At 38.7% G+C, this 16,966-nt stretch overlaps 1 protein-coding gene across 6 annotated transcripts in view; it reads right to left on the bottom strand.

Moving 5' to 3' along the window:
• Positions 1-16,966, bottom strand: part of RNF24 (ring finger protein 24) — a 105,500-nt gene that overhangs the window by 53,972 nt on the left and 34,562 nt on the right. Inside the window, exon 1 of one of the 6 annotated variants that reach the window (XM_021921201.2) lies at positions 13,062-14,156. The exons of 4 other annotated variants lie outside the window; for them this stretch is intronic. Coding sequence is in view for 1 of the 2 variants with exons in the window: in XM_021921202.2 (XP_021776894.1) it covers positions 13,062-13,099 (38 nt within the window). In the remaining variant the exon portion in view is untranslated. Of the gene's footprint in view, positions 1-13,061; positions 14,157-16,966 lie in introns of those variants that run through there. One more of the 6 variants, XM_021921202.2, reaches the window with a different exon arrangement.

Below are 16,966 nucleotides of genomic sequence, written 5' to 3'. Positions count from 1 at the left end.
ACCTACGAGAAGATATTTGGAATCTAGGATTAGGCAAAAAGTTCCAGACTTGACACCAAAAGCAAAGAGTATAAAAGGAAAAATGGATACATTGGACTTCATTGAAATGAAAATTTTTTTTGCCTTGAAAGACTCTGTCAAGAGGATGAAGAAAGAAGCAAAAGACCAGGAAAAATATATTTGCAAACCATACACCTGACAAAGGGCTAATATCTAAACACAAAACTCAATAGTAAAAAACCAACCAATTATGGATTGAATTGTGTTCTCAAAAAGATATGGTGAAGGTGTAACTCCCAGTACCTTTGAATGTGACTTTATTTGAAAATAGGGGTGTTGAAGATGTAATTAAGAAGTTAAAGTTACACTAGAATAATCCAATATGATTGGTGTCTTTATAAGAAGAGGAAAAGAGACAGAGAGATATAGGAGGAGAGAATGCTGTGTGATATTATAAGAAGCAGAGACTGAAGGATTGCTGGCTGTCATCAGCAGTTTGAAGAAAGGCATGAACAAATCCTTTCTCAGAGCCCTCAGACAGAACAACCTTGCTATTTATTTATTTATTTATTTATTTATTTATTTATTTTTTGCAAGTCATTCTCCTGCCTCAGCCTCCCTAGTAGCTGGGACTACAGGAGTGCACCACTATGCTCTGTTAATTTTTGTATTTTTAGTAGAGACGGGGTTTCACCATGTTGGTCAGGCTGGTCTTGAACTTCTAGACTCAAGTGATCTGCCTACCTTGGCTTCCCAAAGTGTTGGGATCACAGGTGTGAGCCACTGTGCCCGGCCACCAACATCTTGATTTCAGACTTCTAAACCCCAGAATTGTGAGACAATAGATTTTCTGTTGTTTTAACCCACCCAGTTTATGGCACTTTGTTAAGGCAGCCCTAGGAAACAATTCAATTAGAAAATGGGCAAAAGAGATATTTCACCAAAAGGAATATACAGATGGTAAATAAGTACACAAACGTATGTTCAAAATCATTAGCTATTCGGGAAATAGAATGTAAAGCCACAAAGAGAAATTACTAAATTATACCTATCAGAATGGCTAAAGTAAAAAGTTGTAACACCACCAAATGCTGGCAAGAATGCAGAGAAACTAGAGCATTTTATCTTGGTGGTGGTAATATAATATGGTATAGCCACCCTGGAAAATAGTTTATCAGTTTCTTGTAAAATTAAACATGTAACTGCCATACAACTCAGCAGTTGCACTCCTGGGTATTTATTCCAGGAAAGTGAAGACCTATGTTCACATACAAACCTCAACACAAATGTTCATAGCAGCTCTATCTGTAATGGTCTAAAATTAGAAACAACCCAAATATCATTCAATGGGTGAATGATTAAACAAACTTGGGTATGCACATCATCAAATGCCACTCAGCAATAAAAAGAAACAAACTACGGATAGATGCAATAATCAGAATCACTTTCCAGATAATTATGGTGAATGAAAAAAGCCAATCCCAAAAGGTTACATACTGTATAAGTACACTTATCTTGATGTACTGTAAGAAATCCCTGATGTGATGGAAACCTTCTGTATGTTGACTGTATCAAAATTAATATCCTGGTTATGATATTATACTATAGTTTTACAAGATGTTATCATTACAGGAAATTGTGAAAAGAGTACATAGGATCTTTCTGTACTGTTTATTATAGCTGTATGTGAGTCTACAGTTATCTCAAAATAAAAATTTTAATTAAAAAATATACAATGGAGCAACATCTATACAGGTCTGATGGAAAAGAACTGTGATGCTAGAACTGTATATCCAGCCAAACTATCTTTCATTTGTATAGAAAAAAAAGAAAGAAAGAAGGAAAAAGACATTTTTAGACACATAAGTACACTTCTTTCTCTCTATATAGGTACGTAATCATTCCACTAATTAAAACCCCCCACAGTAATCTAGATTAAGGCTTCAGATTATGTCAGCAAAGCATGGAAGATGAATGGGGAGAAGAAAGTTAAGTTGTGCTAATAGTTTTATTTTGAAAAGTTATAACTACTTAATTTAAAAAGTTGTTACAGAAGTATAAATCTAAATATGTATTTTAAAATGTAGGGAGCCACAAATAGTACATGTAATTTTCATAACTAGCAGAGAGGAAAAAGCAGCAAAGAAATCTGGATAATTTCAGCAAAATATAGGGTAAAAAGGGGAAGAAGGGGAGTCATAAGAAAGCAAATGATAGAAATATAAAATAAAACGGTAGGAACAAAATGAAAACTCAATCATGAGAAAAATAAGTGGTTTAAATCCTTCTATTTAAAAAGGCTCTAGCTCCCACCATTTGGCACACACACAAAAACCCCAGAAAGACTCTAGGATGAAGAGAAGTCAGTTAATGGGTACAAAAATACAGTCAGGTACAAAGAATAAGTTCTAGTATTTTATAGTGCAATAGGGAAACTGTAGTTAATACTTTGTTGTATTCCAAACACTATGAAATGAATAAAACTAGATTTTTTTTTTTTTTTTGAGATGGAGTCTCACTCTCTCGCCCAGGCTAGAGTGCAGTGGTGCCATCTCGGTTCACTGCAACCTCAGCATCCTGAGTAGCTGGGATTACAGGTGTGCGCCACCACACCCAGCTAGTTTTTGTATTTTATCTATATAGAGTGTGTGTGTATGTATAAATAACTTTGTGTCTTAACAAAGGAAACACCTTTTCAAATGAATCTGGAACATCTACATTTAGATAAATTATTTATTATGCCATAGGAACAGTCCAAAGAACAGAGCTCTTAGAGGCCACAATATGTGACTACAATGTGTAAAATCAACTCAATAAAAAGATAAAAGGAAACTACTTATAAATTTAAAAAATAATCTTTAAAATGACTTTAGGCTGGGTGTGGTGGCTCATAGCTGTAATCTCAGTGCAGCACTTTGGGAGGCCAAGGTGGGCAGATCACCTGAGGTCAGGAGTTCGAGACCAGCATGGCCAACATGGTGAAACCCCGTCTCTACTAAAAATACAAAAATTAGCCAGGTGTGGTGGTGGGTGCCTGTAATCCCAGCTACTCAGGAGGCTGAGACAGGAGAATCCCTTGAATCCAGGAAGTGGAGGTTGCAGTGAGCAGAGATTGTGCCATTGCACTCCAATCTAGGTGACAAGAGTGAAACTCCACCTCAATAAAATAAAATAAAATAAAATAAAATAAAATAAAATAACTTCTGTCTAGTAAGTAACTAAAACAAATCACAGACCATTTGAAAGTTAATCACATTGTGGGAAAAAAGTCTCATACTGAGAGAAAAATCCATAACCTTCAACGTGGGAAAAGTATTCTTACAGGCTACTGTGTAGGTGTGGAAGTGTAACTGATTGTATTATCAATCTAAAAAATAATAATGAAAATAAATGGACACAAGAATTCAATTCTGGAAAGTAGAAAAAGAACAAATCAAACAAAATAAGCCAGAAGAAGGAATTAATAAAGGTCAAACAAAAATGTATGAATTAAAACAAAACAATGAAAGGAATTGAAATCAACTAACCAAAACACTAAGAATGAGACAGATAAAAAATATTCTTATGCAGAGATTTAAAAACATCCATGAGATAATTTGAGTACTAGTTTTAAAATCTAGAATAGACTTTATAGGAATATAACCAAAGCTGGCTCAAGAAGAAAACTTGAAAATATAGAAATATCTTCACAAAAAAGGCTTCAGACCCTAATGGCAATGAAGGTAGAACTCGCCAAACTTGCATAGATAAGCAGTCTGCTACGTACAGTAGTCCCTGCTTATCGACGGTGGATATGTTCACAGACCCCCACTGGATGCCTGAAAACCTGGATAGTACCGAGCCCTGTGTTTTTTTGAACTGATAACCAAGACCCTAATGGGCAGGTAGTGTACACAGCATGTAGACACTGGGCACAGGATGATCCATGTCCTAGATGAGATGCAGTGAGCACAACAGCTTGAGATTTCATTACACTATTCAGAATGGTGAACAATCTAAAACTTACAAATTGTTTTGGGAATTTTCCATTTAATATTTTCAGACTACAGTTGACCATGGGTAACTGAAACTGCAGAAAGCGAAACTGAAAATAAGGGGGAACTACTGTAAACTGATCCAGAGTATAGAAAAAAATGATGGAAAGCATCCCAACTCATTTAAAGGTGTAAGCATAATCTGGAAACTAAAACCACAACTTTACAGCACAGTTCATAAACCCAAGGCCTCTGGACTGAATCTGGCCTGAAAAAGTACTTTGGCCTATACAAAGTTTTAAAGATTAAGATAATTTAGATTTGGGAGATTTAACATAAAATTAGCAATTTCCAGCTCTATACAGAAAAAGGTCAGATCTAATAACCCTGGGCTCCATTCTTGCACCGCAAAAACAGCCTGGAGCTGAGTGGCCTCTGCTCCCAGGCTGCCATGTTGCGCAATGTGTGTGTGTGTGTGTGTGTGTGTGTGTGTGTGTGTGTGTGTTGGGGGTGTGCGGTGCTGAATGCTCATGGGTTACAGTGTAAGTGTGCCTGGCCCTATGTCAACAGAATCGCCATTTGTCACCATTTCTACCACTCCTTATCATTTCCTAATTCTGGACCAAATGCAGGTTGCCATTTGTGCTTAGGCTGTTATTTTCCTCAATGTAAATATTTCTACCTCTATCAAAAAAACAAAATAAAATAAATTGATGGATTCATGATTTTGCTTTCTACCACGTGTATTTGGCTGATTCAATTTCTTGCCTGGCTTCTGTTGGCACTGAGTTTGTGCCCCTGCTTTACAATTTCTATCTTTGGTTTCCCCACATCAGATGACAGAAATACCCACTTATATTCTCTGTCATTTGCGTAGTTTTGTACCTTAAATTTAAATGTTTAATCCATCTTGAATTTATGGCATGGAAAAAAAACCTAAAATGGTTTTTCCAATTTAGTCAACTATTCCAACAGCATTTATAAAATTCTTTCTCCACTGTCTTAAAGTTCTACCTTTTTCAGAGTCACTTTTTTTTTTTTTTTTTGAGACAGAGTCCTGCTCTGTCTTCAGGCTAGAGTGCAGTGGCGCCATCTCAGCTCACTGCAACCTACACCTCCCGGGTTCAACTGATTCTCCTGCCCCAGCTTCCCCAGTAGCTGGGACTACAGGCATGTGCCACCACACCCAACTAATTTTTTTGTATTTTTACATACATACATCACATATAAATTAGCATACCACTAATTCATATATGCTAGGGCAATATTTTCATCATTATTCCTTCCTCTTAATATTTCTTGCCACACTTTTATGTAATCTTTTTTTTCAGCTTAAACAAAGTCCCTTTTTTTTTTTTTTTTTTTTGAGACTTGTTCCTGTCATCATCCAGGCTGGAGGTAGGCTGGATTCAGCACACTGTGCCTGGGCCTGGTGTTCACGCCCATTCTCCTGCTCTCAGTTTTCCAAGTAGCTGGGACTACAGAGATTGCCACTCAGCCTCCTCAAGCTACAGTTTTTAGAGTTTTAGCAGAGACCTGCCTCACTGTGTTAGCCAGGATGGTCATCTTCCGACCCTCGCGATCCCTCGGCCTTCCAGTGTTGGGATTACAGGCTTGAGCCACCAGCCACCTGGGCCTAAACAAGTCTCTTTAAAATTTATTGGGTCAGGATACTGCAACTCATGCCCAGCACCCAGCAGCCCGCAGAGTAAGCAGACTACCTGAGCCTCAGGTGTCTCAAGATCAGCCCGATGACAGGTAAAACCCGCCTCTACCTAAAAAATATAAAAATTGGGCCAAGTACGGTGGTGCATGTCTATGGTCCCAGCTACTTAGCGGGCTGAGGTGGGAGGATCACCTGAGCCCAGGAGCAGTGAGCCCTAATCGCACCACTGCACTCCAGCCTGGGCAACAGGGTGAGACCCTGTCAGTCTCTCTCTCTCTCTCTCAATCAATCAATCAATCAATGCTATTGTGAAGCTAATTGAAAGTACATTAAATTTATTGCTTATTTTGGGGAGAATGGGTCTTGCTATAGTCTGAATATCTGTTCCCTCCCAAACTCATCTTGAAACCTAATAACCATTTTAACAGTATTAAGAGATAGAGGGCTGGGCGCGGTGGCTCACATCTGTAATCCCAGCACTTTGGGAGGCTGAGGCAGGTGGATCATGAGGTCAGGAGTTCGAGACCAGCCTGGCCAATGTGGTGAAACCCCGTCTCTACTAAAGATACAAAAAAATTAGCCACGCGTGGTGGTGCGTGCCTGTAATCCCAGCTATTCGGGAGCCTGAGGCAAGAGAATTGCTTGAACCCGGGAGGCAGAAGTTGCAGTGAGCCTAGATGGTGCCATTTTGCGCACCAGCCTGGGCCAACAGGGTGAGACTCCATCTCAAAAAAAAAAAAGAGAGGTCGGAGCCTGCTGCAGTGGCTCACACCTATAATCCCAGCACTTTGGGAGGCCAAGGCAGAAGGATTCCTTGAGCCCAAGAGTCCCTGACTAGCCTGGGCAACATAGGGAGACCCTGTCTCTACAAAATTAAAAAAATCAGTAGCCAGGTGTGGCGGGACATGCCTGTGGTCCCAGCTACTTGGGATGTTGAGGTGGAAGGACTGCTTAGGCCCAGGAGGTCAAGGCTGCAGTGAGCTGTGATTGTGCCGATGTACTTCATCCAGCCTGTGTGACAGAGTGAGACCTTTAATAGGTGATTAGGCTACGAGGGATCTGCCTTCATGAATGAATTAATGCCATTACCAAGGGAGTGGGTTCCTTATAAAAGGAAGAGTTCGGACCCCTTTTGTGTTTGTTTCTCCCTGTCTTTCCCTTTCTCTCATCTCTGACCTTCTGCAATGTGATGCCTTCCACCATGCTATGATGCAGCAGGTACCTGGCCAGATGCCAGTATCTTGTTGATTGTGAACTTCTTGGCTTCTAGAACTCTAAGAAATAAATTCCTGTTCATTATAAATTTCTCAGTCTGTAGTATTCTGTTATGGCAGCACAAATGGACTAAGGGAGGTCTTTACATCCAGGCACATGATTTGTTTTTTCATTTATTCTAGTTTTATTTTACTACTTTCAGTAGATTTGTATAGCTTATTCATACAGGTTTTGGACTTTAGTTTATCCCTAGTTACCATATATACATTTGCCTATACGTATTATAAATGGAATCTTTTTTCCTTTATATTTTCTAAACTGGTTATTCCTAGCATTTAAAAAAGCTACTTCTTTGTATATTTATTTTGCAGCCTAACCTAGAAAAAATTTTAGTGCAAGTGCAACTAACTGCCATATAAGTAAATCTTAATAAAGTACCCACAGAATACCCAGCTTGGAGCAGTGAGCTCTCCAAGAAAAACTAGCTGCGAAATATACACCAAGACAACTAAACAGAGTGACTTTCTGTGTAATCTTTTTATTTATATATCACCTAAAATAATTATAAAAATACATATCAGCCAGGCGTGGTGACTCACACCTGTAATCCCAGCACTCTGGGAGGCCAAGGCGGGCAGATCACCTGAGGTCAGGTGTTTGAGACCAGCCTGGCCAACATGGTGAAACCCTATCTCTACTAAAAATACAAAAATTAGCTGGGCATGGTGATGTGCACCTGTAGTCCCAGACACTTGGGAGGCTGAGGCAGGAGAATCACTTGAACCCAGGAGGTGGAGGTTGCAGTGAGCCAAGATTGCGCCACTGTACTCCAGCCTGGGTGACAGAGGAAGACTTGGTCTCAAGGAAAAAAAAAAAAAGTGAAAAAGCCTGGGCACAGTGGCTCATGCCAGTAATCCCAGTGTTTTGGGAGGCTGGAGTAGCAGGGTAGCAGGACAACTTGAGCCTGGGCGTTTGATACCAGTCTGAGCAATATAGCAAGACCCAGGCAAGGTGGGGTACACCTGTAGTCCTAGCTACTCAGGAGGCTAAGGTGGGAGGATTGCTTGAGCCCAGGAATTGGAGTCTGTGGTGAGCTATGACCAGATCATACCACTGTACTCCAGTCTTGGCAACAGGGCTAGACCCTATCTCTTCAAAAAAAAGAATGAAAGCTTTTAGCAAATTAGAAATAACGCACTTCTTCATTGAGTACCTTTATGGCCTCTTGTGAGCTTTGGTTAGCAAGATTTTCCTGGGACCTAGTCATCCCTGGCAAGGCTGCATTTCTGGATATTTGAGGACCAGATACTATAATGCAGCACCTCCGGTGGATATCCTGCACTGAGAGATTTTGAGCCTCAGCACCTAAGCTGACCTTCCTGAATGATATCACTGCCTCACTTAAGGTGCTCCAGTCTCTACAACTCATATTTCAAAGGTCTCCCTCTGTATTCCCAGTCTTTTATGATCTTTTATAATCTGTAAACTTAATTATTTGAAACAGATATCGGGGTTCCACCAGGGAAAAAGAGATCAGGGTTCAAACATCTTTTATCTTCAAAAGGCAGACAGCTAGGCAAGAAATTGGCTGGCGTTCCATAAATATTTTTCTAAGAGTATCTTCTCTCTATTGTTTAAAGTTTGAGGTTATCCTTGTTTTTTCATTCTTCAGAGGATAACTCTTCTTTCTTTCAAGTTTTTTTTTTCTTTCTTTCAAATCTCAGTATACACCAGAAGACTTCTTTCTAGTTTTAAGACACTGATAATTAGGTATCTGGGTATTCTGTCTTTAAGTACCAAATCTGGAAAGAAGTAACTCCGAAACCTCTCAGTCTTTAGGAAAAGTCTATTTTTCTACAGTAACTTCTTTAATGTTTCCTTTTCTGGGGCTTCCTCTTATTTACACCCCTTCCCATTATTTAAAGGACAGTTGGGGGAACAACAACAAAAAACTATGTCTATTGGAATTGCCATAATCAATTTGTCTATTCCATCTATGTTTTAATCGGGATCTTTCCATTTAGCCTTAATTTTACTGACTACCTCATTATTTTGATTACTTTTTAATCAAAGGATGTTGTGATTTTAAAGTATGTTTCATTGCAGTGTTTTAGCTTTTTTTCACCTAATTCTAACCAGATGTATATATGTATGTATGTATGTATGTATATATTTGTTTGTTTGAGAAAGGGTCTCACTATGTTGCTTTGGCTGGACTTGAACTCCTGGGCTCCAGCAATCCTCCTGCTTCAGTCTCCAGAGTAGCTGGGCCTACAGATGTGTGGCACTATGCCTGACCAGTTCCTTTAATTTACTTATTTTTTTTCCCTGATCAGTTCCTTTTAATAGCCTTTGTGTTTTTTTATGCTTTTAATAGCCTTTGTGTTTTTTTATCCTTTCCAGCCCTGTTATTGAAAATTCCAATTTCTTCACAGTTTGGATTTTTTCTGTTTCTTCTGCTACCATTGTTTTCTCTGGGTTTGTGCACAGCTTTTCTCTTTGCTGCTGTTCCACAGTTCTAAAATCAAGCCTGAGGTGCTATCTTTAATTTGTTTACCATAATTGAAGTTTGTCTACTTGAATATTTTTAAAAATTTCAGATGTTTGTTATTTTGGTGAGTCTATTTTTACTCTGCCATATTCCTAGTAATTTTTTTTTTTTTTTTTTTGAGACGCAGTTTCGGTCTTGTTGCCCAGGCTGGAGTGCAATGGCGCGATCTCGGCTCTCTTCAACCTCCGCCTCCTGGGTTCAAGCGAATTCCTGCCTCAGCCTCCTGAGTAGCTGAGATTACAGGCATGTGCTACCACAGCCAGCTAATTTTGTATTTTTAGTAGAGACGGGGTTTCTCCTAGTAGAGGTCTGGTTTCTCCTCCAAGAGAGTTTGAGACTGGTCTTGAACTTCCGACCTCAGGCCTTGGCCTCCCAAAGTGCTGGGATTACAGGCGTGAGCCACCATGCCCGGCCATTTTCTCCATTTTTATGTAATGATGAAATCTATTTTCAATGTAAATCATTCTATCAGATCTTTATGAGACTTCACTTTGAGGGCAAAGAAGACTTTAACGTCTCATGCTCCCTTTTTTTTTTTTTTTTAACAATTAAAAAAAATTAAACAATTTTTTTTTAAAATAATTAAATCCATACCATGGATTTAATTATTTTCTTTCTTCCTTCCCTTTCCTCCTTCCTTCTGTTTCCTCCTTGCCTCCTTCCTTCCTTCTTTCCTCCCTCCCTCCTTGCTCTGTCGCTTGGATTGGGTGCAGTAGTGCAATCATACCTCACTGCAGCTTCGATCTCCTGAGCTCAAGGGATCCTCCTGCCTCAGCTTCCCGAGTGGCTGGGACTATGGGCACATGTCACCATACCCAGCTATTTTTTGAAATTATTTTTTGTAGAGGTGGGGTTTAACCATGTTGCCCAGGTTGGTCTTGAACTCCTGGCCTCAAGTGATCCTCCCTGCCTTGGCCTCCCAAAGTGTTGGGATCATAGGCATGAGCCACCATGCCAGCCCCTTTCTTCTTTTGTTTTTGTGCCATAGATTCAGTAGAACTCAAATTCCCTTCTGACATCTGTATCCCAGGCATGAGTGTGCATGCAGTGTAATTTTTTTTTTTTTTTTTGAGACAGAGTCTCGCTCTGTTGCCTAGGCTAGAGTGCAGTGGCACCATCTTGGCTCACTGCAGCCCCAGCCTCCCAGGTTCAAGCAAATTTTCCTGCCTTAGCCTCCCAAGTAGCTGGGACTACAGGCGCGTGCCACCATGCTCAGCTAATTTTTTGTATTTTTAGTAGAGATGGGGTTTCACTGTGTTAGCCAGGATGGTCTCGATCTCCTGACTTCGTGATCCATCCACCTTGGCCTTTTTTTTCTTTTTTTTAAAAGAGGCAGAGTCTTGCTCCATCACCCAGGCTGGAGTGCAGTAGCATGATCATAGCTAAGTGCAGCCTCAAACTCCTAGAGTCAAGGGATCCTCTTACCCCGGCGTTGGGATTACAGGCGTAAGCCACAACTCCCAGCCCTACACTTTTACAAAGAATCTGCTAATCAACATTTAACTATTGACTTCTACATGATTGTTTTTTGATTAACTGATGGCAGCACTCTTAGGAATATGAGTTAGGGGGAAACAACACAGAGTAATGCAGACAGAAGGAGGATGAAATGGAAGACAAGTTATAAAGGAAGAAAATACTCTCAGGTTGAACTTTACATCTTAATTACACAAAGGCAGTGTGAAAAGAAATACGAAGCAATGAGCGGTTCCCATCTCAACATGAAATAAACTCTAGGGGTAATACCATAACTACTTAATTTTAGAAAAAAGCTGATTTCGTTCCCAAGAAAACAACATTTTTTTTTCTGCTGTGAGGAAAATCAAAATGCAACAGGAGAGCAATGCCTCATTTTGGCACTCAAAACTATCATCTGATTATCTGCAGATGTTTACTTTTAAATCTCTCTCAAGTCTGATGAATGGGCCTGTGAGTCTCTTTACTCAGAGCCAATTTTTAGTCTACATTAAAGACTCATTAGCTCCTGGTTCTCATATAGGTCAGCATAACAGATATCTGCAGAGCACAAAACAAATATGATTCTTAAAAATTTGGTGTTTCCATGAAAAGAATCCCACAATAGAGGATTCAATGAGCCATGTGAACTGAGGTTCTGAGATTCTCATATTATTTAAACAGCTCAGCTTCTTCTGTGATTGTACTGGACTCTTGGAAGGGGATGAGTGGGGATATAATTTAAAGAGTTTTCACTGCCGGCAGTAATTTACAGTAAACTAGAGAGTATTCACTCTTAAGAGGCTAGCTAGATATACGAGAAAAATACAAGCAAGCATAGGTAGAGATGATGTAAATTAGGGAAATTAAACAAAAATTTTCCAGATGTATAGGTAACTAATCACATATGTAAGCATCTTTATCTTCAGCAGCAGCAGCAGCTTAAAATTTAAAAAAAATTTTTTTTTTTTTTTGGGGTTTCAGGCTGGGCGTGGTGGCTCATGCCTATAATCCCAGCACTTTGGGAGGCCGAGGTGAGAGGATAGCTTAGGCCCAGGAGTTCAAGACCAGACTGGACAACATGGCAAGATCCCGTCTCTACAGAAAAATTTAAAAATTAGCCAAGTGTGATGATATGCACCTGTGGTCCCAGCTACTCAGGAGGCTGAGGTGAGAAGGTTGCTTGAGCCCAGGAGGTCGATGCTGCAGTGAGCCGTGATCATGCCACTGCACTCCAGCCTGGGTGACAGAGAATGATCCTGTCTCAAAAAATAAAAAATAAAAAATAATTGGTGTGCCCAGTAGCTGAAATAAACAGCAGTTATCATTAATGTTAACCTACTTATTCACTGGAATTAATATAGAGATGGATCATGAAAAGAAACTCTTTTTTGTTGTTTGTTTTTTTGAGACATGGTCTTGCTCTGTGGCCCAAGCTGGAATGCAGAGGTGCAATCACAGATCACTGCCACCTCAACCTCCTGGGTTCAAGCAACCTTTCTGCCTTAGCCTCCCCAGGAGCTGCAACTATAGGCATGCACCATGAAGCCCAGCTAATTTTTTTATTTTTATAGAGATGGGGTCTTGCTATTTTGCCCAGGTTGGTCTGGAATTCCTGAGCTTAAGGGATTCTCCTGCCATGACCTCAGAAAGTGCTGGGATTACAAGCGTGAGCCACTGCACCAGGCACATATGAAATTTTTTGAAAAATATTTTGGGTAATAGATATATATTATTTGAAAATGGCTGTATCTTGTCTAATCCTTCAAGAAAACCAACCTGATTGCAAAGAAGAAATTAAAATGATTATTTGCAGGTGATGGTAAAATAAAGAATCTTACTAAAAGAACAAAAAGAATACTAATAAATACATGCAATCTGTATTAAGAAAATATAAAAGACACAAAAAAAGATGTGAGTAACTAAAATATCCTCTTCTTGGTTGTAAAGATTCTAAATATTATAAAGATGTCAATTTTCCTTAAATCCATCAATTTAATGCAGATACAATTTTAAAAAACTGACAGGGTTTGTCTTTTCTGAGAGGATAAGAGTGGTTGGAGAAGCTAATTCTAGTTTAAAAGTAAAAATGAAAATGAAAGCATAGCCAGAAATATTCTAAAAAAGAAAAACCTGTGCTGCTGACACTTGAATTGACGGATGAACAGGACAGAATAGAGATAGGATAGTTGCTGTTTACCAAATATTTTCAGCTTTCCATCTTCCTTCTGCACACATGTATGACTGTACTTCCTGGCTGTCTTGTTGTGGGTAGGGTCATGTGACTAAAACTTGTCAGCAAGCTGTGAAGGGAACTGATGTATGTCTCTTTCAGGCTGAACATCTTATTGATGGTGTGAGATTCTCCAGGCCCCTCTTTCCCTTAATCAGGACAGCTGGTAATGTTCAAGATGGTGGCAACTCCATTAGTTTCTGAGTGAGAAGACATGGAGTAGAGCTCTCAGCCAACTCTTGATGAACACGTACCAAAAGGAAGGAAAATTCTTGTTGTAAGCCATTAAGATTTTGAGGTTGTTTGTTACCACAACATAACCTAGCTTATGCTGGTGGATACAAGAAAGTTAAAGAATAGCCCAAATTAATATAGGAATCATAAAGCTGACATTTCCCATTAGTGAGAGAGAGAGATGGATTATTCACAAATGATATTGGGACAATTAGGTAGCCAGTTGAGAAAAGGAATTAAGATAGCCTTATTCTTTGTATTAAAATATATCTGAGCTGTACCAAAGGTTTAAATATAAAAAATGAAATTATGAAAATATTAAAAGATATCAAAGAATTTAAAAAATAATCTCAAAATGCGGAAGGCCTTTCTAAGTAAAACCCAGAAGCACCCCCTAAAAAAATCCACAGAAACTTTCTGCTTAGGAGAAAAAAGTACTCTCACACATTATTAGTGGCACTGTGAGTAGAATTATTGGCTTCCACAAAAGCAACTCAGCAAAATTATACATGCACTTACCTATTAACCCAGCAATTCCACATTTAGGAATTTATCTTTCAGATGTAGTTGCATGCATACGCAAAGACACGTTTGTACCAGGCTCTTCACACAGCCTTGTTTATAAAAGCAAAAGGTTGGCGGCAACCTAAGTATGTAATTGGTTACGTCATGGAATATCACTATAATCTAATATTTTGCAGTTGTTAAAGAATGATACCAGGACAGCCATGGTGGCTCACGCCTGTAATCCCAGCACTTTGGGAGGCCATGGTGGGAGGACTGCTTGAGGCCAGGAGTTAAGAGACCAGCCTGGGTCAACACAATTTAAAAAATATATATTATTATTTTTAATTAGCTGGGCATGGTGGCACATGCTTGTAGTCCTAGCTACTCAGAAGGCTGAGGTTAGAGGATCATCTGTGACCTAAGGTTCGAGACTACAGCAAGCTATGATCAAATCACTGCATTCCAGCCAAGATGACAGAGCAAGATCCTGTCTCTAAAAATTAAAAAAAAAAAAAAAATGTAGATTTGGCACAGTTCCATAACATTGCTAAATAAAAAACAAAACAAAATAACATACAGACCGTGCATGTGGCATACTACCACTGATATAAAAAGAAAAGAGAAGCTAGCTTTGTATATGTCTAAAAAGGTCTCTAGAAAAATATATAAAAACTGGTATCAGTGATTGAAGCTCTGACAGGGCTAGAAGGACAATGACTTCACTGAATACCTGTTTATAATATCTTTAGTATTTTGTTGCTAGTATATGTTAATGTTACTTATTGAAGAAAATAAAAAATTTAATTGTTAATGGAATTGGAAGAAGCTACTTTTATTTTTATTTATTTTTTAAGCAGCTTTTTTTTTTTTTTTTTTTTGAGATGGAGTCTCACTCTGTTGCCCAGGCTGGAATGTAGTGGTGCCATCTTGGCTCACTGCAACCTTCGCCTACCAGATTCAAGTGATTCTCCTGCCTCAGTCTCCCGAGTAGCTGGGACTACAGGCATGTGCCACCACGCCCGGCTAATTTTTTGTATTTTTAGTAGAGATGGGGTTTCACCGTGTTAGCCAGGATGATCTTGATCTCCTGACCTTTTGATCCGCCCGCCTCGGCCTCCCAAAGTACTGGGATTACAGGCGTGAGCCACTGCTTCAGGCCTTAAGAAGCTATTTTTAAAGAAAATTGTCCCAGTTGTTTGTAAACATTCATAGAAATTTAAAAATCTTGATTCTTATTTAAAAGACTTAGTTGAAAATCCTGGCTTTTTCTGGATAAATGTAATGAGGAAAAATTATGACAAGGATAATTAGATACTTCACAAATATCCTATAGCTATCTGTTTTAAATCAGCATTTCCTTAAATAAGGTAATCACTTTATGATCATTTTAATTATTCCTTTATAATTATATATAAATTGTTTCTTCTCAGTCGTCTAATATCTCTAGAACGACAGTAAAAGTAACATGAATAATGCACATTCTTGTCTTAATCTAATGAGATTGCTGTTTCATGAATAGAATATGTGTGGCTACACACACACACACACACACACACACACACACACAGAATTTCCATCTATACCTGCTAACACACTACTTTTTACTGAGTTGGAAAATGTACTCCTTGAGCCCAGAATTTCATTGATTGTAATCCTGTAATGCTACATTGTTTACATCCAGTGTAGCAATACAATACTCCTTGAGGGTAACAGAGATCTTACTCATTACTTTACCCACTCAATAACAGTTAGCTTTTTAAAGTATTTCTCTTTATTCAAAGGTAAGCACTAATGATGAGCAGCTCTGACTTCACTAGGAAATCTTCCATTTCTTTGATCTCTTTTGGTTTTGGCATTAGACTGAAATTTTTGGAGAAAATCCTGATTGAGTTATGTGAGGCTGCTTTAGTAAAGCAGCTAAATCAACATACAGGAAGAAGAATAATTAGAATCTGGTTGAAACCACACTGCAGCACTTTACCAGGCAGAATCAGAGCATGAAGCCACATGAACTACGGACTTAGAATAAACTTTAGATCCCTCGGATGTAAAATAGGAAACATAAAATTTCATCACAGGTACCCGGTAGCACTTCAGTATTTTGTCTTTTTTGTTGTTGTTGTTCTTTTGTACACTTCAGTATTTTGAATAGGCTCCTTATTTTCAATTAGTTATAGAATAATTTACTTTTGCAAACAAACTACAATGTTGTAAGTCTCATACAATTGTTAGACTGGATATTGTATCTCTCTAGGGTCTCCCTTGAAAATAGCTCCATGGATTCCATTAATGACTTTGGCTTTAAATTTCATGGAAACTGACAGATTTGGGATTTTAATATTTGAAATTCTCTTCCTAGTGTCATAATTTCCAAAGCAAAAAGGCTAGACATTGGCTTAAATAAGTCAAAATAATAATGCAAGTAAATCTTTGTATTAAATAGACTACAGTGTTCAGCTTACTACTTTGTTTCTCTGCCATCCTGGTTTACGTTCAAATGGACTGTTAATAATAAAAATGTTATAAGCACAACTGTAAATATATCATCTATGGATTTTGATTACATCCAATGTAGCAATACAATTAATCTAGGAAAAATTAAAAGAGCTAGCCTGATATATATATAATCCCTGAAACTGAAGAACCTTTTTTTTCCAAGTGATTAATTCAGATATTAATCAAAATGAACATTTTACATTGTGCTTTAGAGTTTGTGACTAGGATGTATATATATTATTTAATCCTTATAATCACTATGGGATACATACTATGCTCCCTAGTATTCAGATGAAAAACTGAGACTCAGAAAAGTCAAGCTGGCTGCCCAAACTGAAACCACTAGTGAGTGGTAGAAGAAACAAACTCACATCTTTTTTTTTTTTTTTTTTGAGGCGGAGTCTCACTCTACTACCCAGGCTGGAGTGCAGTAGCCTGATCTCGGCTCACTGCAACTTCCACCTCCCACATTCAAGTGATTCTCCTGCCTCAGCCTCCCAAGTAGCTGGATTACAGGAGCCCGTCACCACACCCAGCTAATTTTTGTATTTTTAGTAGAGACGGAGTTTCACCATGTTGGCCAGGCTGGTCTCAAACTCCTGACCTCAAGTGATCCGCCCAACTCAGTCTCCCAA

Source organism: Papio anubis, chromosome 16, assembly GCF_008728515.1.
Source record: "Papio anubis isolate 15944 chromosome 16, Panubis1.0, whole genome shotgun sequence".
Classification (NCBI taxonomy): Eukaryota; Metazoa; Chordata; class Mammalia; order Primates; family Cercopithecidae; genus Papio; species Papio anubis.
This window is presented reverse-complemented; position numbering and strand designations above follow the sequence as displayed.